Source organism: Onychomys torridus, chromosome 4 (assembly GCF_903995425.1).
Source record: "Onychomys torridus chromosome 4, mOncTor1.1, whole genome shotgun sequence".
Lineage (NCBI taxonomy): Eukaryota > Metazoa > Chordata > Mammalia > Rodentia > Cricetidae > Onychomys > Onychomys torridus.
The window spans coordinates 138230010-138248453 of NC_050446.1; the positions used below are offsets into that span (position 1 = coordinate 138230010).

Below are 18444 nucleotides of genomic sequence, written 5' to 3' on the forward strand. Positions count from 1 at the left end.
TTGGTTCCCAGCACAGCATCCACTAATTCAAGTGAAGGAGCTCCATCTAGACGGGGAATGGTCACATTGGTTCCCTGGTAATGGACACACCCCAGCCTCCTGGGCATCCATGTCCTCATTCCATCCCACTAGCGTCAAGGGAGACCATGCCTCTCGAGTTACTGGCTAATCCTCCAGCCTTCCTCATCCTAAGCCTGCAGCTCCCATGGTGGCCATCCAGAAAACAGAAGCCAATTCCAACGTACTTTATTGATTCTAAAGAAGGACCCCTGCATTTTTATATTGAGGCAGGAGTTCTTGAATTTTGTGCCGGGGTGCTGAAACAGCTTGGACAATCTTTAAGGGGGATAGGTATTTCTGGGGTGCCATAAACACAGGATAGCGTGGCTTCACCCTCTTGTTGAGGTGACACAAATCCAGGGTCAAAGACTTAGGGTTGTAGATCTCTTTCCTCTTGGTCTGGATCGGGGTGAAAGGTTGCTTATTGAGGGGCTTCACCAGCAGCCGCAGCAGATCCTTCCGGAAGATATTCCAGCTGTTTTCCTTCAGGAACCTCTGACACAGCTCTTCATCGCTGAAGGGTAAACACAAGCTCTAGGGCTCCTCCTGGCCTCTGCCCTCCATCCAAACCGATTAATACTCTCTGCTCCCTGCCCTGTGCCTCTCCACGTTTCTCCACCTCCCTTGCCTTTCTCCCAATCCAGTTCTTGAAGTCTGTGCTACCCTCCTGTCACGCCAGGAGTCGCTGGTGGGCTCCTGAGTGCCTGAAATGTGGCCAGTGTGAATTAGACACACGACATAAAGAAATGTGAATTATTAATTTTCAAATTGATGTGTTGAAGCAATACTTTTGATATACTGAATCCAATAGAGTAGATTGAAGTTAATTTTTGTGGATAAACTAGAGAAGGTGGTGTATGCCTATAATTTCAGTACTTCGAAAACAGATACCAGAGGATCACTGAATTTGAGGCTAGGCTGGGCTACATAGTGAATTTGAAAGTAGGCTGGGCTACATAATAAAACTCTGTTTCAGAAAGGCCAAATATAACAGGCTAGCAAGATGGCTCAGGGGGTAAATGCTTGTCATGCAAGCTTGGTAACCAGGGTTCAACTCCCAGAACCCATGTAACGGTGGAAAAAGAAAATTAACTCACAAAGTTATCCTCTGACCTCTATATGTGCTCCATGGCACATATGTACCCACACATACACATCATGAACACATACAGACACACATACAATAATAAAATAAATGAAAATATTAAGACTATTGGAGAGCTGGTCATGGCTCACGCCAGTAATCTCAGCACTCAAGAGACAGGAGGATCATAAGTTTGAAGCCAGCCTGGTCTACACAGCAAGTTCTAGGACAGCCTGGGCTACATAGCAAGATCCCATCAGAAAAAAATAATGTAGCTATTGATCATAAGCCTTTGAGAAGTGTCAATAAAAGCTACAGTGGAATGAAGGGACCACCACAGCAATACCATTCAGACCCACTAAGATGGCTACCACCAGAAGCATGGAGATTCGGAATCTGGAGTGAGGGCTGAGGGGTGTAAACTGGTGCAGCCACTTTGGAGAACAGTTTGACAGCTTCACAGAAGGTTAATATACAGTTACCACGTGACTTAGCAATTTGCCATCAAGAATATACTTAAGAGAAATGAAAACATGTTCATAAACAGACCTGCACAAGAACGTTCACAACAGCATTGTTCATGACAGTGAAAAGCAGAAATAATCCAAATGTCTATCAGCTGATGAAAAGACAAAGTCTGTCTGTCTGTCTGTCTGTCTGTCTGTCTCTGTCTCTCTCTTACACACACACACACACACACACACACACACACACACACACACACGTAAAATTATTCTTTTACATGAGATTTCCAGAACAGAAATCTGAGAGGAAGAGACAGTGGCTGCCCTGGGCTGGTCCTGGTGTCCTAACTCTACCTGGGCCCCTCTTCACAGCCTCTGAGGGTGAGAAGGCAGAGTTCCATGGGCTCAGGACTTATTGGCTCATTCCTTCTGATACCTCAGCAAGGGAAGGGCATTGGCAAACTTCCTCTGACTCATCTGGTCTCACCTGGGAAAGGGTGCAAAGCCTAACACCTCACTGGTAACCATGAACAGTCCCTGGCTAAACGACATTGATCAGGACCAAGGCAATTATGATTCCCTAGAACTCAACCTAAGAAAACACCCAGCAGTCAGGATGGGCTACAAAGTCCTTCAAGTCTCCGTAACATCTCTACCCACTCATGAATGTTAACTGTGGGCATCTCTTCTCAATGCCATGTTGAGTGACATCATGTTGGTAGCTGGAAATTGGATGGATGGTATATTCACACCACAGAAATCAGCACATGTTACTTGGCAAGATTGTCCCCTGCCTCCTAGCAACCCGGCTGGCAGACGTTTACCAGCACATGGCCTGGACAGTCTCCTCTCCAAAAGTTCTATTAACTCACATCTCCTCACACAACACAGAACATTATCTGACTCTGACCTAGCGTCTACCACATGCCTAGTCCTTACACTGGCCGAGTCTTTTTTGTTTTGGTTTTATTTGTTGTTTTTTTTTTTGTATTTCTGTTTTTCCAGACAGGGTTTCTCTGTGTAACAACCCTGGGTGTCCTGGAACTCCCTTTGTAGACCAGGCTAGCCTCAAACTCACAGAGAGCTGCCTGCCTCTGCCTCCTGCCATTGATCCAAGCCCAATTTCTTTTGTTCTGCTGAGATTGAAGGCATGAGTCACTATGCCCAGCTACATGGGCTGAGTCTTCAGTTTTCACAACTAACCCATTTCACAGACATGAACTATGGGCTGAAGAGGCTAAGGGAACTTGCCAAAACCTTTGAGGGATAAGCACATAATTACACATTCCTACAGGACCATTTGTTTTGGACCCAGAGTCCAAGAGATAAAACTGCATGTCACCCATGGGCACTGTGGGTCACACTGGTTTCTAGTCTATTTTGAGTAAACAGAACAGTGAGTGTCCTGCTCCAAACCTCAGCCTCTCCTAAACTGTGCCTATATCACTGGAGTCAGCTCTTTATTTTGTTCTGTGTGCCATGACCTCTTAGACTATGAAGGGATAGTTGTTTTTTTTTTTTTTTTTTTAAGATTTATTTATTTATTATACATACAGTGTTCTGTCTGCATGTGTCCCTGCAGGCCAGAAGAGGGCACCAGATCTCATTACAGGTGGTTCTGAGCCACCATGTGGTTGCTGGGAATTGAACTCAGGACCTCTGGAAGAGCAGCCTGTGCTCTTAACCTCTGAGCCATCTCTCCAGCTCAAAGGGATAGTTTTTAAGTTGTCTAGCCTATGGCATTGACAGGGCAGATGCCTCAGTTTAAATATGAGGCATCTGAGGTACCTGATGGATCTATGTCCCGTGCGACTGGACAGTCTGGGACACCATAAACTCAACAATTAGTGAAGACAGAAACCTGTCTGGCAGCGTCGAGATAGCCCAGCGAGGTGCTTGCCAGGCAGTACAAGGGCACCTTTTCCAAACAGCTGCACACTGCAGCCAAAGCAAGCCTCCAGGGAGTCGACCTCCACAAACACTGACCCTGCCCAATGCATCATGGGAGAGCTGAGGCTCCTTAGACCATTCATCCAGGAGCTTGGCCTGGAAGACCATTTTTAATAGTCACACTCAAGATCCAGAAGAGAATGGCGCCCTAAAGCTAGAAGAAGCCATCAGCGATTTCAACCTGTTTCTCTCCCCAATAGCCCCAACTTTGGCCACATCTATATACAAACTGTTCTTTGATTTGTTCATGATTTTTCTCAAATCTACTCCATTTCTTTTGTTGTTTTTGTTTTTGTTTTGAGTTATGGCCTCATGTAGCTCAGACTGGTCTCAAATGTACTATATAGCCTTGAACTCCTGACTTCCTGTCTACTTCCCAAGTGCTGATATCACTGGCATAAGCTGTCATGCCCAGCTTCAGAATCTCCACTTAAAAGTCTCACCGCCCTGAGCAACAGATCAGTCCAGTCCAGTGGTTAGTGAGTTCCTAATGTTACGTCTCTAGCTCACACTAGAATCTGTACATAGTGTCAAGACAACACAAGTAGGTGTGGGGCAGAAGGGGACAGGGGCGAGACAGAAGCTTAGGGGAGAAAACAAGGAGAATTTAACAAAATAAATTTTGTTTGAAAATGCTACAATGAAACCTAATGCATATGCTCTGATTTAAATTTTTTAAAAATAAATAGCTAAAATTTTCACATACACACAAAACCTGTATACACCTGAAAACACCCTGCCATCAGTGTGCATGAAAAAAATGAAGACCTGACTGCCCCTAGGTATGGTGGAGAAGGCTTACTGTAGATATGAGGGTGAGTACAGCCAAAGGCATCGGAAGGGTCCAGATTGAACATGGCCAACAGAATAAACCAGACCGGGGGGGGGGGGGGGGGGGGGGGGGGGGGGGGGGGGGGAAGAGTGGAAGACAAGGGGGTTGCTAAGAGACAGCTGCTGCCCAGAGACCTCAAAGCCAAGTCCCTGGGAGGAAGAGGTTTTAGGGTTGTGGGTGGGGTGAGAAGTGCTGGGAGAGGTGGGAGGAGCCACAGGTACTGAGGGATGCTGGGAGAGGTAGGAGGAGCCACAGGTACTGAGGGATGCTGGGAGAGCTAGCCAGTGTCCTCTTTGATATGTTAACAGGCACCTCAACTATCCATTTTCTCTGGGTTTCTTTGGGACCCCAATCCTTCTGTATCCTACACTAACAGAAATGCCTATCTAGTCAATTTCTCTTTTTAAAACATTTTTTTTTTCAGAGCTGAGGACCAAACCCAGGGCCTTGCGCTTGCTAGGCAAGCGCTCTACCACTGAGCTAAATCCCCAACCCTTTAAAACATTTTTTGAAGATTTATTTATATTATGTGAGTGTCTTGACTGTGCACCATGTGTGTGCCTTCAGAGGTCAGAAGAAGGCATGGATCCCTTGGAACTGGAGTTACAGATCCCTTGGAACTGGAGTTACAGATCCCTTGGAACTGGAGTTACAGATGGTTAGGAGAAAGAAACCTGGGTTCTCTGCAAGAGCAGCAAGTGCTCTTAACTGCCTCTCCAGTCCCAATTTCTCCTGTTCTATTGACTGGACTCTACCTAGAGGGCAGAACCATCTCTCCAGCTCCAACAGTAATCTTTTATTCAAGCGAATGCAGCACCATTTGCTAAGCTGTCTCCTCCGTGGGACGCATGAGGGTGACCGTCACTGTTTATTGTGGATGTTAGGGCTATCTTTAAAATTTTTTATTTATTTATTGAGCTGAGGAGCGAACCCAGGGCCTTGCTCTACCACTGAGCTAAATCCTCAACCCGGGCTATCTTAATGTATGTAGCTTTCCCCAGATTTTGGCTTTATACAGACAAATTCACAAGTGAATGGGGGACTCAGGGGAGAGATGGTTTTAGAGCTAACTCTTATCAGAAACTGCAACTGTGAGTAGAATAACAAACCACTTCATCCTATCACACCAGTTCCAACACAGGCATATGCACACGTTCGTCCACACGCTTTCTTTTGCTAACAGAAAACCTTGTCTGGTGGATCCAAAGGCGAACATTTCCAGCACTGACCTGGGATAATCCACGTCCATCTTTATCATCTTTTCTTTCGTCTCCTCATCAATCAACTCAAAAAACTTTTCTTTTCTCACCCGTATCAACTCTGTTCCCATGCTCAAAAGGATGAAGGGTCGAAGATCACGCAGGCATTCCGGAAGAAAGGCCTGGTGAGTGCCCTAGGGAGAAATTACAGAAAGCGAAAACTCACAGAGCCGCCAGATCCACCAGCAGATTTTCTAGATGGGAAACATGAGGTTTTGGGGGGTAGCGGGGAGGGGGCGGGGCGTGTGACCCGGAGCTTGGCAACCCAGGGCTCCATTTGCTACCCACTGCTCTGGGGTAGGATCCACCTCAATGCCCCTCCCCCATCTCTTTCCCCAAATGCAGCCCTTCAAAGTCTGCCCAACACTGCTCCTCCCACAGAGAGGCTCAAGACCACTCCTACAGGGTATTTAAACTGCATCCTCCCTCTCCTCCCTTCTCAGCCTCCACCCCCTACCCCCTGCCCCAAAAACAGACACGTGGTTTTACAGGCTCTGGTCCTGGCTCCTCCAGAACGCTTTACCCATTAAACCCGGGCCTTATCGGGGTGCAAAAACTTATCACCCACCAACACAGAGCCCAGTCTTGGAACAGCAAGGCCCTCCAGGTCCTCCTCTATCCCAACACCACACAGCAGGTTCTGCTGTCAGGGCCTCTCACACCACTGTGCTTGAACTTTCCCCATGTCCAATCTCAAATCGACCCATTAATTCTTTCATTTTGAGATGGAGTCTTGCTCTGTTTCCCGAGCTTGCCTGGGTCTGAGTGATCGCCCCGCCTCAGCCTCCTGAGGGTTAAAACAGGCACAACACACCATGCCTGGCCCTCAAAACACTGCTCTGCTGAGTAAACCCATTTTCTCTTCTTCTCCTCCTGCCCCCACCCCTCTTTATTATTATTTTTTCTTTCTTTTTTTTTTTTTTTTTTTTTTTTTTTCCGGAGCTGAGGACTGAACCTAGGGCCTTGTGCTTGCCCTGACTGACCTGGAACTCACTCTGTAAACCAGGCTGGCCTTGAATCAGAGATCTACCTGCCTCTGCATCCTGAGTGCTAGGATTAAAGGTGTGCACCACCACCCAGTCCATTTTCTCTTTAAGACTAAAAACAGACTAATCATCTGCTAGGCCTTTTCTTTTTCAGCCATCCCCATCCTTTGCCATGGACCATAATGCTGTCTGTATGTTCATTGACTTTAAGAGTGTTTTGCTTTCTTCTCTGCAGCTCATGTGGTACCCCCTGCTCTTGCTTATATATGCAAAGAGAATAAAGATCACACATATGCCTGTGTGCTATGCAGACAGTATACCCCCACCTAATTTATTTACTTGTTTGTTTTCTTTTTCTTTTTTTTTCAGAGCTGAGGGCCGAACCCAGGGCCTTGTGCTTGCTAGGCAAGTGCTCTACCACTGAGCTAAATCCCCAATCCTTGTTTATTGTTTTTTAGACAGGATCTTTTTACATAGCACTGGCTGTCCTGGTACTCACTATGTAGACCAGGCTAGTCTCAAACTCACAGAAATCCACCTGCCTTTGCCTGCCGAGTGCTGGGATTAAAAGAGTGTACTGCCATACCTGCCCTTAGGCCCCCTTTAAGAAGACATCCTGAGGCTGAGTTGTGATGAGAACAATTGGTGCTGGACTTTCAGGTCCAGACTCACTCCAACTTCTTAGCAGTTAAGACTCAGGCAATGTGCTGGGCAGTGGTGGCATACCCCTTTAGTCCCAGAACTCAAGAGGCAGAGACAGGTAGATCTCAGTTCGAAGACAGCCTGGTCTACAAAGTGAGTTCCAGGACAGTCAGGGCTACACAGAGAAACCCTGTCTTGAAAAACAAAACAAATGAGGCTGGGGATTTAGCTCAGTGGTAGAGCGCTTGCCTAGCAATTGCAAGGCCCTGGGTTCGATCCTCAGCTCCACATAAAAAAAAAAAACAAAAAACAAAAAACAAAGATTCCTTCAATGTGGGGAGAAGATATAGTGACCCTAGAGCCTCCAGTGCCCAGTGAAAAGAAGTGGGGCAGGGAACTGAGACTGTAGCTGAGCTGCTAGAGTCCTTCCTGGCATGCACAAATCCCTGAGTTCTAGCCCCAGTACCCCATACAGTAGGCATGGTGTGCATCCCTTCAGTCCCAGCACTTGGAAAGCAGAGGCAAGATCAGGAGTTCATGGTCATACTCAACTACATGGAGAGTTCAAAACCAGCCTGGGTTACGTGGGACTCTATCAAAAAGAAAGAGATATCCGGACAGTGTTGGTGCATGCCTTTAATCCCAGCACTCAGGAGACAGAGCCAGGCGGATCTCTGTGAGTTTGAGGCCAGTCTGGTCTACAGAGTGAGATCCAGGACAGGTGCCAAAACAACACAGAAAAACTCTGTCTTAAAAAACAGAGAGACAGAGAGACAGAGAGAGACAGAGAGAGTGTTGGTGATAGGGATCTGAACTAAGAGAACTTTGATGTGCAATTATGCACAAAGAATCTTAACCAGAAGGTAGGACTAGATCAGACCTGTAATCTCAGCTACTCAGGAAGCTGAGGCAGGAGGACAGCAAGTTAAAGGCCAGCCTGGGCTACACAGTGAGTTCAAGATCAACCTGGGAGACAGGTATGGTGGTACACATCTTTAATACTAGCATTCAAGAGGCAGAGGCAAAAATATCTCTGTGATTTGAGGCCAGTCTGGTTTACATCATGAGATCAAGGCTAGCCTGGGCAACTTAAGTAAGACTGGGTCTCAAAAGAGAAGACTGGGGTGGTTTAAACAAAAAGAGGACTGGGTATGTGAGAGGGGCAGATATGTGTGGCATAACGGTAGAGCACTTGCCTTGAGAGGGGCAGATATGTGTGGCTTTGGGCAAGTGCTGTCTCCCTGTTGGTGCTCCTGTGAAATGGTCAGAATATCGGGCCCATGGGACTTGGAAAAACTCTGATTTTGGAAAGAGCTCTCAAGTGGATTTTGGAACACCACCCACTCTGCCCAACACCGCCATTTTGTTTCTAGGACTTAATGATCACCCACGAACAATTCCTTGGTGACCTGTGGCAGGTGTCTCTCCTTGGTACAATTGGGATGGACATATGCTACTTTCCGGAAGCTGTTGAAGATCTAAATAAAATAGTATATACAAGGAAGCCCCGAGATAGCTCCTGCTTGTCATCCTCAGTACAATGGGCACTTAGGCCCCTCCTCACAATTGCCAGGCCTGGTACAGGGACCACAGTGGCTGACCTTCAAGGGCCCTACAGGCTGGAGGAAATATGCAGGGATTTAATCTTCTGAACTGCCTGAGGGCACAGGGATTCTCTCCCTCAGATGTGGAAAACAAGGCTCAGAAAAAGGAATTTGCTCATTCAGTCACGTGTCATATAATCCCAGCCTTGACAACAGTGGTGGTGGTGGCGCCAGCTGAAGGTTTCTGAGCAGCCTCTACATGCCAGGTCCCCTCCCGGTTTCTGAGTGTGGGCATTTGTTTTCTTGTTTTTGAGCTGAAGATCGAACCCAGGGCCTTGCGCATTTGTTTAAGCATCACAAATGTAACCACTAATGTGGCTCCTGTGCTCGTCCTCATTTTACAGATGAAGACGCTGAGGTTACCGAACTGTCTACGGTCACATAGCATGAAAACAACAAATAGAGTCAACTCTGGTTTATCTTCAGAGTCCATGCTTTTTGCCAACACAACAAGAGGAAACTGAGGCACTGGGTTAAGGGATTTGCCCAGGACAACAAGACACAAAGTGGCAGGGTCAGGATGTGAACCCAGGGACTTCTGTAGGGACAGGGCTGTCTGGCTTCTAGCCACAGCCTGTCCTCACCTGAGTCACGTCAGGTCATTTCTTTAGTTAGACCCCTTAAACAGCTCCCAGAGCTCCTAGGAGAAAATGACATTTCTGCTGCCAAGGCCTGGGCTAGCTTGCCCTTGCCCAGCCCACCAGCCCGGCCTCACCCCATAGGCCACACCCCTGGCTTTTAAGCCACCCTGTCCTACTTGCTAGCCCCTGCCTCTGCCCTGCCTTTAAACTTTTTGCCCTTCAATCTGGAACATTCTCAGTTTTTTTTTTTTTGTTGTTGTTGTTGTTGTTGTTTTGAGCTGAGGATCGAACCCAGGGCCTTGCCCTTGCTAGGCGAGCACTCTACCACTGAGCTAAAACCCCTAACCCAACATTCTCAGTTTAAACATCACCACTGCCGTGCAGCTGGTCTTTCCTTGACCACCCCATGTGAGAAGCCTCCCTTCTACCCTGCTTTCCAGTCCGTTCCCAATGGTGATGTTCAATTATCTGCTCGCCATTTGTCCCCCATTGACAGACGTTTAGGAAAAAAACCCATACACATAAAATAAAAAATATTTTTTGGACGGGGTGGTGCATACCTTTAATCCCAGCACTCAAGAGACAGAGACAGGCAGATCTCATAGTTCAAGGCCAGTCTGGTCTACACTGTGAGTTCCAGGACAGCCAAGGCTACACAGAGAAAACCCTGTTTCAAAACACACACACACACACACACACACACACACACACACACACACACGGCTATATATATATATATATAATAGATATTAAGATTTTATTTTTAGCCAGATCATGCCTTTCATCCCAGCACTTAGAATGCAGACAGGCTAGAGAGATGGCTCAGAGGTTAAGAGCACTGTTTGCTCTTCCAAAGGTCCTGAGTTCAATTCCCAGCAACCACATGGTGGCTCACAACCATCTGTAATGAGATCTGGCGCCTTCTTCTGGCCTGCAGGGATATGTGCAGACAGAATACTATACGTAATAATAAATGAATAAATCTTTTTTAAAAATGCAGACACAGAGGCAGACAGATATCTGTGAGTTCCAGGCCATCCTGGTCTACACAGAGTTTCAGGACAGTTGAAGCTATATAATAGCAAGAGTCTCTCTCCTCCCCTCTCCCTCCTCCTCCCCCTCCTCCCCCTCCTTCCCCTTCTCCTCCTCCTCCTCCTCCTTTTCTTCCTCTCTCTCTCCTTCCCTCTCCCTCCTCCTCCTCTTCCTCCTCCTCTTCTTCCTCTCTCTCTCCTCTCTCTCAAGCTGACCATGAACTTGCAGTTCTCCTGCCCCAGCCTCTCAAGTACCTGGGATTGTTGCTCTGTAACACAAGGTCTAGCTTTCAATCTGTATACATTTGATTTCCTTTTCTCCTCTTAATGTACTACAAACTAGGACTCTTGAGTTCAGTGCTGGGCAAGAGTGCTGAGAGGTGACATCCTTGACTTACCACCTCTCTCTTGTTTTAAAGGACATCCAGCACTTTCATCTACAAATGTTCTCCTTTCTTTTTGTTTTAAAATAGATTTACTTATTTATTGTATATGTGTGTGCACTTGAGTGTATGTATATGCAGGTGCCCACAGAAGTCAGGGTGCTGGGTCTCCTGGGACTGGAGTTACAGGGGGCTGTGAGCTGCCATGTTAGTGCTGGAAGTGAACCTAGGTCCTCTGCAAGAGCAGCAAGAACTCATAAGGAATGAGCCATCTTCCAGCTCCCCACCATCTCTCTTTCTCTCCCCTCTCTGTCTCTCCCCATCCTTCACTGCAGTGCTGGGGACTGAACCCAGGGCCCCTCAGATAAGCACTGTATCACTGAGTAGCATCTGTGGCCTCATTTACAAATTTGTTTTTTTTTTTTTCTAAGATAGGGTCTCTCTATGCAGCCCAAGATTGCCTCAAACTTACAATCCTCTTATTTCAGCCATCTAAGTGCTGGGGTCATAGACATGTACCAGCTCACCAGACTCCCTGTATAAATATTTTCATTTGTATCTCCCAAATAAGGATATTTTTATGTTTTATGTTTTTATTTAGAGAGGCTTTGGAAGTTAACTTTTAGAGTAATATACAAAGTAATGGGTTTCGTCATGGCATCTTCTGTGTTGGGTGCATGCTCCTGTGTGTGCATGCTCCTGTGTGTGCATGCATATGGAAGACAGGGGCCAATCTCAGATGTCATTCTCAGGACCCATCCACCTTGTTTTTTGAGACAGGATCTCTTTGGCCTGGAGCTCGTGTCTTAGTTTGGGTTTCTATTGCTGTGAAGAGACACCATGATCACGGCAACTCTTATAACGGAAAACATTTCATTGTGGTGGCTCACTTACAGTTCAGAGTTTAGTTTATTACTGTTGTGGTGGGAAACAAGACAGCATGCAGGCAGACAGGGTGCTAGAGAAGGAGCTGAGAGCTCTTACATCTTGACTCACTGGGGGCCGCTTGAGCATATATGAGGTCTCAAAGCCCTCCTCCACAGTGACATACTTCCTCCAATAAGACCACACCCACTCTAACAAGGCCACACCTCCTAATAGTGCCACTCCCTTTGGGGGCCATTTTCTTTCAGACCACCACAGCTCACCAAGCAGGGATTCACCTATCACTATGTCCCCAGGGCCCCACACTTAGTTTTCTTACATGGGCTCTCTTTCAAATTCAGATACTCATGCTAGTACCTAACATCTTGCCAGCTGAGCTTTCTCCCAGCTCCTGGTCAACATGGCAATGTCACAGCTACACTAGCGATTATTTTTAGTCATTCCCTTCCCCCACCGTCCCCTGGGCCTCCTCCTCCTCTCCAGCTGGTTCCTTTCCTTCCTTAGTTACCCACCCCTCTGCTTCCATGTCATATAATACATTGCCATATTTTGTAACTCTCTTAGAGTCTCCCCTTTCCTCTCATGAACTCCAATACACAGATTCCTAAAAGATTAACCACAATATCTTTATCATGTCTCTATTTTATTTTTTTTACTTTTTAAAAAAAGATTTAGTTATTTATTATGTATACAGAAGAGGGCGCCAGATTTCATTACAGATGGTTGTGAGCCACCATGTGGGTGCTGGGAATTGAACTCAGGACCTCTGGAAGAACAGTCGGTGCACTTAACCTCTGAGCCATCTCTCCAGCCCTTTTTTACTTTTTTTTTTTTTTAAGACAGGGTCTCACTGTGTAATCCTGGTTGATACTATCTAGACCAGGCTGGCCTCAAACTCAGAGATCTCCGCCTGCCTCTGTCACCCAAGTGCTGGGAGTAAAGGTGTGCACCACCACCTGGCTTTATGCCCTTATATCTTAAAAGCTAAACTATTTCTTTCTTTTCTTAAAAATTTTAATTTAATTTTAGTGTGTGTGTGTGTGTGTGTGTGTGTGTGTGTGTGTGTGTGTGTCAGAGGACAACTTTCAGGGGTCAGTTCTCTTCTTCCACTGTGTGTTCCAGAGACCTATGTCAGGTTGGCAGGCTTCATCCTCAAGTGCTTTCACCAGCCCATCCACCAGCCCAGCACTGTTTCTTACACCATCAGAGACAGAAGATGTGTTAATAAGCCTTTCTGCTCATTACTCAACATGCCCATCTGTGCTCCGCACTAGCCTACGCACGATGTTCCTACAACACTTACCACAATATCTCCTTCCTTCAGAGTGTGGACCTTCATGTATATCCCCACTGCAGCCTCCTTGGGGAGTTCACCAAACTTGGTTTTGACCATGGTACATTTGATTGGATGACCAAACTTGGATCTGAAGAGACAACAGCTTGTTAGAACTGATGCGTACAACAGCCAGCTTGCCAGGTCCCAAATAGTCAGTCCGCACCTCACTACTGATGAGAGCCCTCCTGGAGAGTTTGCACTCCAAGGAAGGTGATAAAACTCAAAATCAAATCCTGTGTGAGCGTGACTGCTGCTGTCTGGGATTAGAGAAATCTAAGAGACTGGAGTTGGGAGAGAAAGGAACTAGGGACCTTTTAGTTGCCAGAAGGCTGCTTCCTGAAGAGCAGATGACCCCATGCTGCTGAGCCAGCCTGGTGGACAGGAAGTCCAGGCATAAAGTTCAGGCTGCCCAGTTGGAGCTCGGGTCTATTTAATCCAAAGCTCCTATGGGAAAGGAGTTCCCAACGACCAGCGCTGCTTACAATAGAATGGACTGTTCTAAGGCGAGGCTCTATGCACCTAGGGACACAGTAGAGGTTGGGAAGGCAGAGTAGAGGTTGGCCTCGCTGTTTATAAAGATAACTTTCCCTGGTCAGACTGTAGACCCTAGACTTAGTTCAAGTTGGGGTTCATGGTACAAAGGCAACCCTGTTGTGCTCTCTGTTTTTTGTCTATGGCAGCAGGAGAGAGGCTAGGCAGTTGATTAGAGATAGAGAAAAGATTGTCAGCCAAGGATAGCTGCGGCGCACTCAGCTCGTACACAAGACAGGCTTCCCTCATGCCCTTCCAAGAGGAGCACAAGCAAGGCACATACCCAGGATTCCCTGTATCTTTTACTTTTGGGTCCACATTGTCCCTTACTGGCTCACAGCAGAGACACTGGGTCTGTTTTATCTCTACCCTTGGGAAAGCTGGAACTGGGAATATTCCATCAGAAAAAAAAAACAACAACCCAGAAGTCACAGGTTGCTTCTTATGGAGGCCAGCAGATCGGAAGTGTTAGTGGACAAATGAAGAGGCCATTGAAAAACAGGAACAGTGATACTAACCCCATTATTGATACCCTTTTTTTGTTTGTTTGTTTGTTCGTTTTCAAGGTGGGGTCTTTCTATGCAGCTCTGGCTGTCCTGGAACTCACTATGTAGACCAGGCTGACCTCAAACTCACAGAGATCTGCCTGCCTCAGCCTCTTGAGTGCTGGGATTAAAGGTGTGAGCCACCACACCCGGCTTAGATATCTTCCCATACTTGAGTTTAAGATGGGATGGGGAAAGTGGGTGGTTGCTCCAGCTACAATCTTTTCCTGCTCCTCAGGTCCTCAAGTTAAGGCAAGAGCATAGGTCTCAATGTGGATCTGTCACATGCCAGTGTGAGACCCGCACCAGATAAAAGACAGATGTTTGACCAGCTGCCCAGGTTTGAATCCTGGCCTTACCAATTCTTATATGTGTGACCTTGAACTTTACCTTTCTGTGAATCTTAGTTTTCTCGCCTGAAAAATAAGTGATAAGCACAGGGACATTGTGGAGATTAATTAGATAACTTAAAGCCAGGTACTAAGCATCCTGTCAGCATTAAGCATGATTTATCAATATTTCACATAACTCTGAGACTCAGAAACCACTGTCTACAAAGCATAAGGCTTAGGGAAGTCAGATCCTTGACACAGCTAAAGCAAGTGACCAAGCCAGGGCTTGAACCTGGGTTGTACTGACTGCAAGCCAAGCTGCTATACTAGAGCTCACTCCCCAGATGGGCAGTCTCCTGAAGAAGCTGAGCCAAAAGGACCTAGTAGCATGGACCCAGAAAGCCAGAAGATCTTGAATGCCTTCTTTAAAATACTACTATGGTTTGAGGAGATAATGGTTATGTTCTTTTTTTTGTTTTGTTTTTCGAGATAGGGTTTCTCTGTGTGGTTTTGGTGCCTTTCCTGGATCTCGCTCTGTGATCCAGGCTGGCCTTGAACTCACAAAGATCAGCCTGGCTCTGCCTCCGAGTTCTGGGATTAAAGGCGTGAGCCACTACCTCCTGGCCAATGGTTATGTTCTTAAGGAGCCACGTGAGTCAGAGGTAATGAATACAGGTCCTGGATAGCAGACCTACCCCTAGGCTGCCTCCTCAGCCACATACCCGTCCATCTAGGATTGACCTGTCTGCCACCTCTGCCCCTCACCAGCATCTCTGAAATCCCCAACACCCACAACCAGACCGCCCTATCAGCTCAGAGTTCCACTTACTTGACCTTTGGGCCCAGCAGCTTTGGGAGACTATTTTCTCTTGTGTTGAGCTTCTCGTGAACAGCTATTCCCTTTTGCTCTCTGACTTCCTGGAGACGCAGAAGTTTCAAATAGCTGAAGTCTTGTATAGGATACGATTTGATCTGGAATTCCTTAAATCTCTCCATAGGAGACATCACTATTAAGAGAAGGCACAGAAAAACACAAGGATGGGCCTTGTGCAGTACAAGGGTAGCAGAAGAACACCACAGGAACCCGCCCAAGCTGTCGTGTGGCCCGAGGGGAAAAAGGAGGAGGTATGGTGGCAAACTCCTTTAATTCCAACACTTGGGAGGCAGAGAGGATGGATTTCTATGAGTTTGAGGCCAGCCTGGTCTACATAGCCACGTCTAGGCCTGCCAAGGCTACAGAGCCAATGAAGAAGAGGAGGGGGGGAGGCAGAGGGGGCAGCTTCCATAAACTGCCCTCAGAGGTAGCCCTGCATTAGATCTTTCCACATTACATCTAGATAAGCAATTAGCCTAGGACAGAAGAGGTGAACAGCAGAGACTTTAAGTTGACCGCTAAAAGACTGACACTTAATTTGAACTCAGTTCTAGTTGATCCAAAGCTCCTCTCTTTCTACTAACAGATCACATTTGGGGCTGGAGATGTAGGTCAGACGGTAGAGTGCTTGCCTCGTGCACACAAAGCTCTGAGTTTGATCCCCAGCACCCATGTAAATAGTTGGGCATGATGGCTTGGACCCATGATCCCAGTGCAGGGGAGGGAGAAACAGGAAGATCTTTAGGGCTCCTGGGTTAGACAGCCCAGTCTGCATGGCAAGCCCTAAGTCCTAGTAAGAGACTGCCTCAGAAGACAAGGTGAGCCGGCCATGATGGCTCACGTCTTTACTCTACCTACACTTGGGAGGTACAGCAGGGGAATCTTGATTTCAAGTTCTGCCAACACACATTTCTATATCCAGCAAAACTGTCTTAATTAAGGAGAAAGAAATGCTTTCCACAATGAAAACAAGGGAATTCATGAGCACGAACCCACTCTTGAAAGCCTCCTTTGACCAGAAGAGAAAGGGAAACATGGGGCTGGAGAGGTGGCTCAGAGCTTAAAAGCACTTGTTGCTCTTGCAGAGGGCCTGGGTTAGACCCCCAGCACCCACATGCTGCCTCACAACCATCTGTAAGTCTAGTTCCAGGGGATCCCATAGGCGCACACACAGAACACATACATGCATGTAAATAACTTTTTTTTCCCTTCAAGACAGGATTTCTCTGTATAGCCTGGCTGTCCTGGAACTTGCTCTGTAGACTAGGCTGGCCTTGAACCCATAGAGATCCACCTGCCTCTGCCTCCCGAGAGTTGGACTTAAAGGTGTGTGCTGCCGCCACCGCCACCCAGCAAATAAATATTTTATTTATTTATTTATTTATTTATTTATTTATTTATTTTTAGAAAAGTAAACACATCCAGGGGCCACAGGAAAGAATAAGCCATGCTAGAACAGTAAGCATAAGAGGAATGGGAAAACACCAAACACTACAAAATCAACAAAAATACAGGAGTTACTACACAACTTTCCATAATAACTCTGAAGCTTAGTGACATCAATTCTCCCATCAAAAGACATTAGTATAGTGGCTTTAAAAAATAAACTGCGCCGGGCGTTGGTGGCGCATGCCTTTAATCCCAGCACTCAGGTGGCAGAGCCAGGTGGATCTCTGTGAGTTCGAGGCCAGCCTGGGCTACCAAGTGAGTTCCAGGAAAGGTGCAAAGCTGCACAGAGAAACCTGTCTCGAAAAACCAAAAAAAAAAACCAAAACCCAAAAACAAAAACAAACAAATAAACAAAAAACCCACTGCATTATCTGACAGTGGTGGTGCACACCTTTAATCTTAGCCAGCACTTGGGAAGCAGAGGCAGGCATATCTCTGTGAGTTCGAGGCTAGCTTGGTCTACAGAGATAGCCTCAGGACAGCTAGTGCTACGCAAACAGAGAAACTTTGTCTCAAAAAAAAACAAAGCAAAACATAAATAAATAGATAGATAGATAGATAGATAGATACATACATAGATGAATGAATGAATAAATAAACAAACAAACAAACAAACAGACAGACAGCATCTAATAGTGGCCTCCAAGAAATGCACTTCACCATCAAGGACAGAGACAACCCACAGCATGAAGGGATGGAAAAGTATCCCAAACAAACGGAATTAGAAACCAAGCAGGGGACAGTTAGTCTGGCATAGTTGTTGGCAAACAAGAGACCCTCACTCAAACAAGGAGGAAGGCAAGGGCTGACACCTGAGGTTGTCCTGTGGCTCTCACATTCACACACACAGACATGCACACATACATATGGAAGCATGACTATAATCTCAGGACTAGAGGTGTGGCAACAGGAGGACCCTGGGGTCTGGTAGCCAGTTAGTCTAAACCAAATGCATGCCCTACCCACCTAAAATAAATAAATAAAAATGTTTAAAAATTGTTAAATAGACACATTTTAGTGACCGTGGCTATAGATCAGTGGAATAGTGTTTCCCTGGCATGCATAAGACCCTCGGTTTGATCCCCAGTACCACAAAAAAAGAAAAAGCCATTTTAAATACAAAGACACCAAAAAAGCAAGCCCAAAAGGATAGCAAGAGAAATATCGGGGTTGGGGATTTAGCTCAGTGGTAGAGCACTTGCCTAGCAAGCGCAAGGAAGGCCCTGGGTTCGGTCCTCAGCTCCAAAAAAACAAAAAACAAAAACAAAACTAATAGTAAGCAAAGGAAGCTAAATTAAATCAAAAGGAGTGACTAAAAGAGTACCAGAAAAAGCAGATTTTAGAGTAAAAAATGCTGCCAGAGACAGTAGTCCATTTTAGGTCAAGAGTGTGGCTCGTGGTAGAGCAGCTGCCGGGCCTTGCAGTCTGGGGTCCAACACCTTAAAAAGAAGTCTTCTTGTCTTGAAGAGTTCAATCCTGTGGGGCATGGGTCAAAGTCAGCCTAGGATGCAGGGAGCGGGTGAGGATAGGAAGAGAGAAAACAGTAGCTGGAGATTCCCTCAGCTCTGAATTAACAGCTGGATGGAGCAGATCAGAAAAGTCAGGAGGGACACAGC

The 18444-nt window shown here is 46.5% G+C and overlaps 1 protein-coding gene across 2 annotated transcripts in view; it reads right to left on the reverse strand.

The window, feature by feature from the left end:
• Positions 1–255: 255 nt before the first annotated feature.
• The window catches only part of Cnbd2 (cyclic nucleotide binding domain containing 2), a 75577-nt gene continuing 57388 nt past the window's right edge, over positions 256–18444 (reverse strand). For both annotated transcript variants that reach the window (XM_036184832.1, XM_036184834.1), the window contains 4 exons: positions 15335–15512; positions 13065–13185; positions 5620–5783; positions 256–574 (listed from right to left, as the gene is read on the reverse strand). In XM_036184832.1, coding sequence (XP_036040725.1) covers positions 256–574; positions 5620–5783; positions 13065–13185; positions 15335–15512 — 782 coding nt within the window. The remainder of the gene's footprint in view (positions 575–5619; positions 5784–13064; positions 13186–15334; positions 15513–18444) is intronic.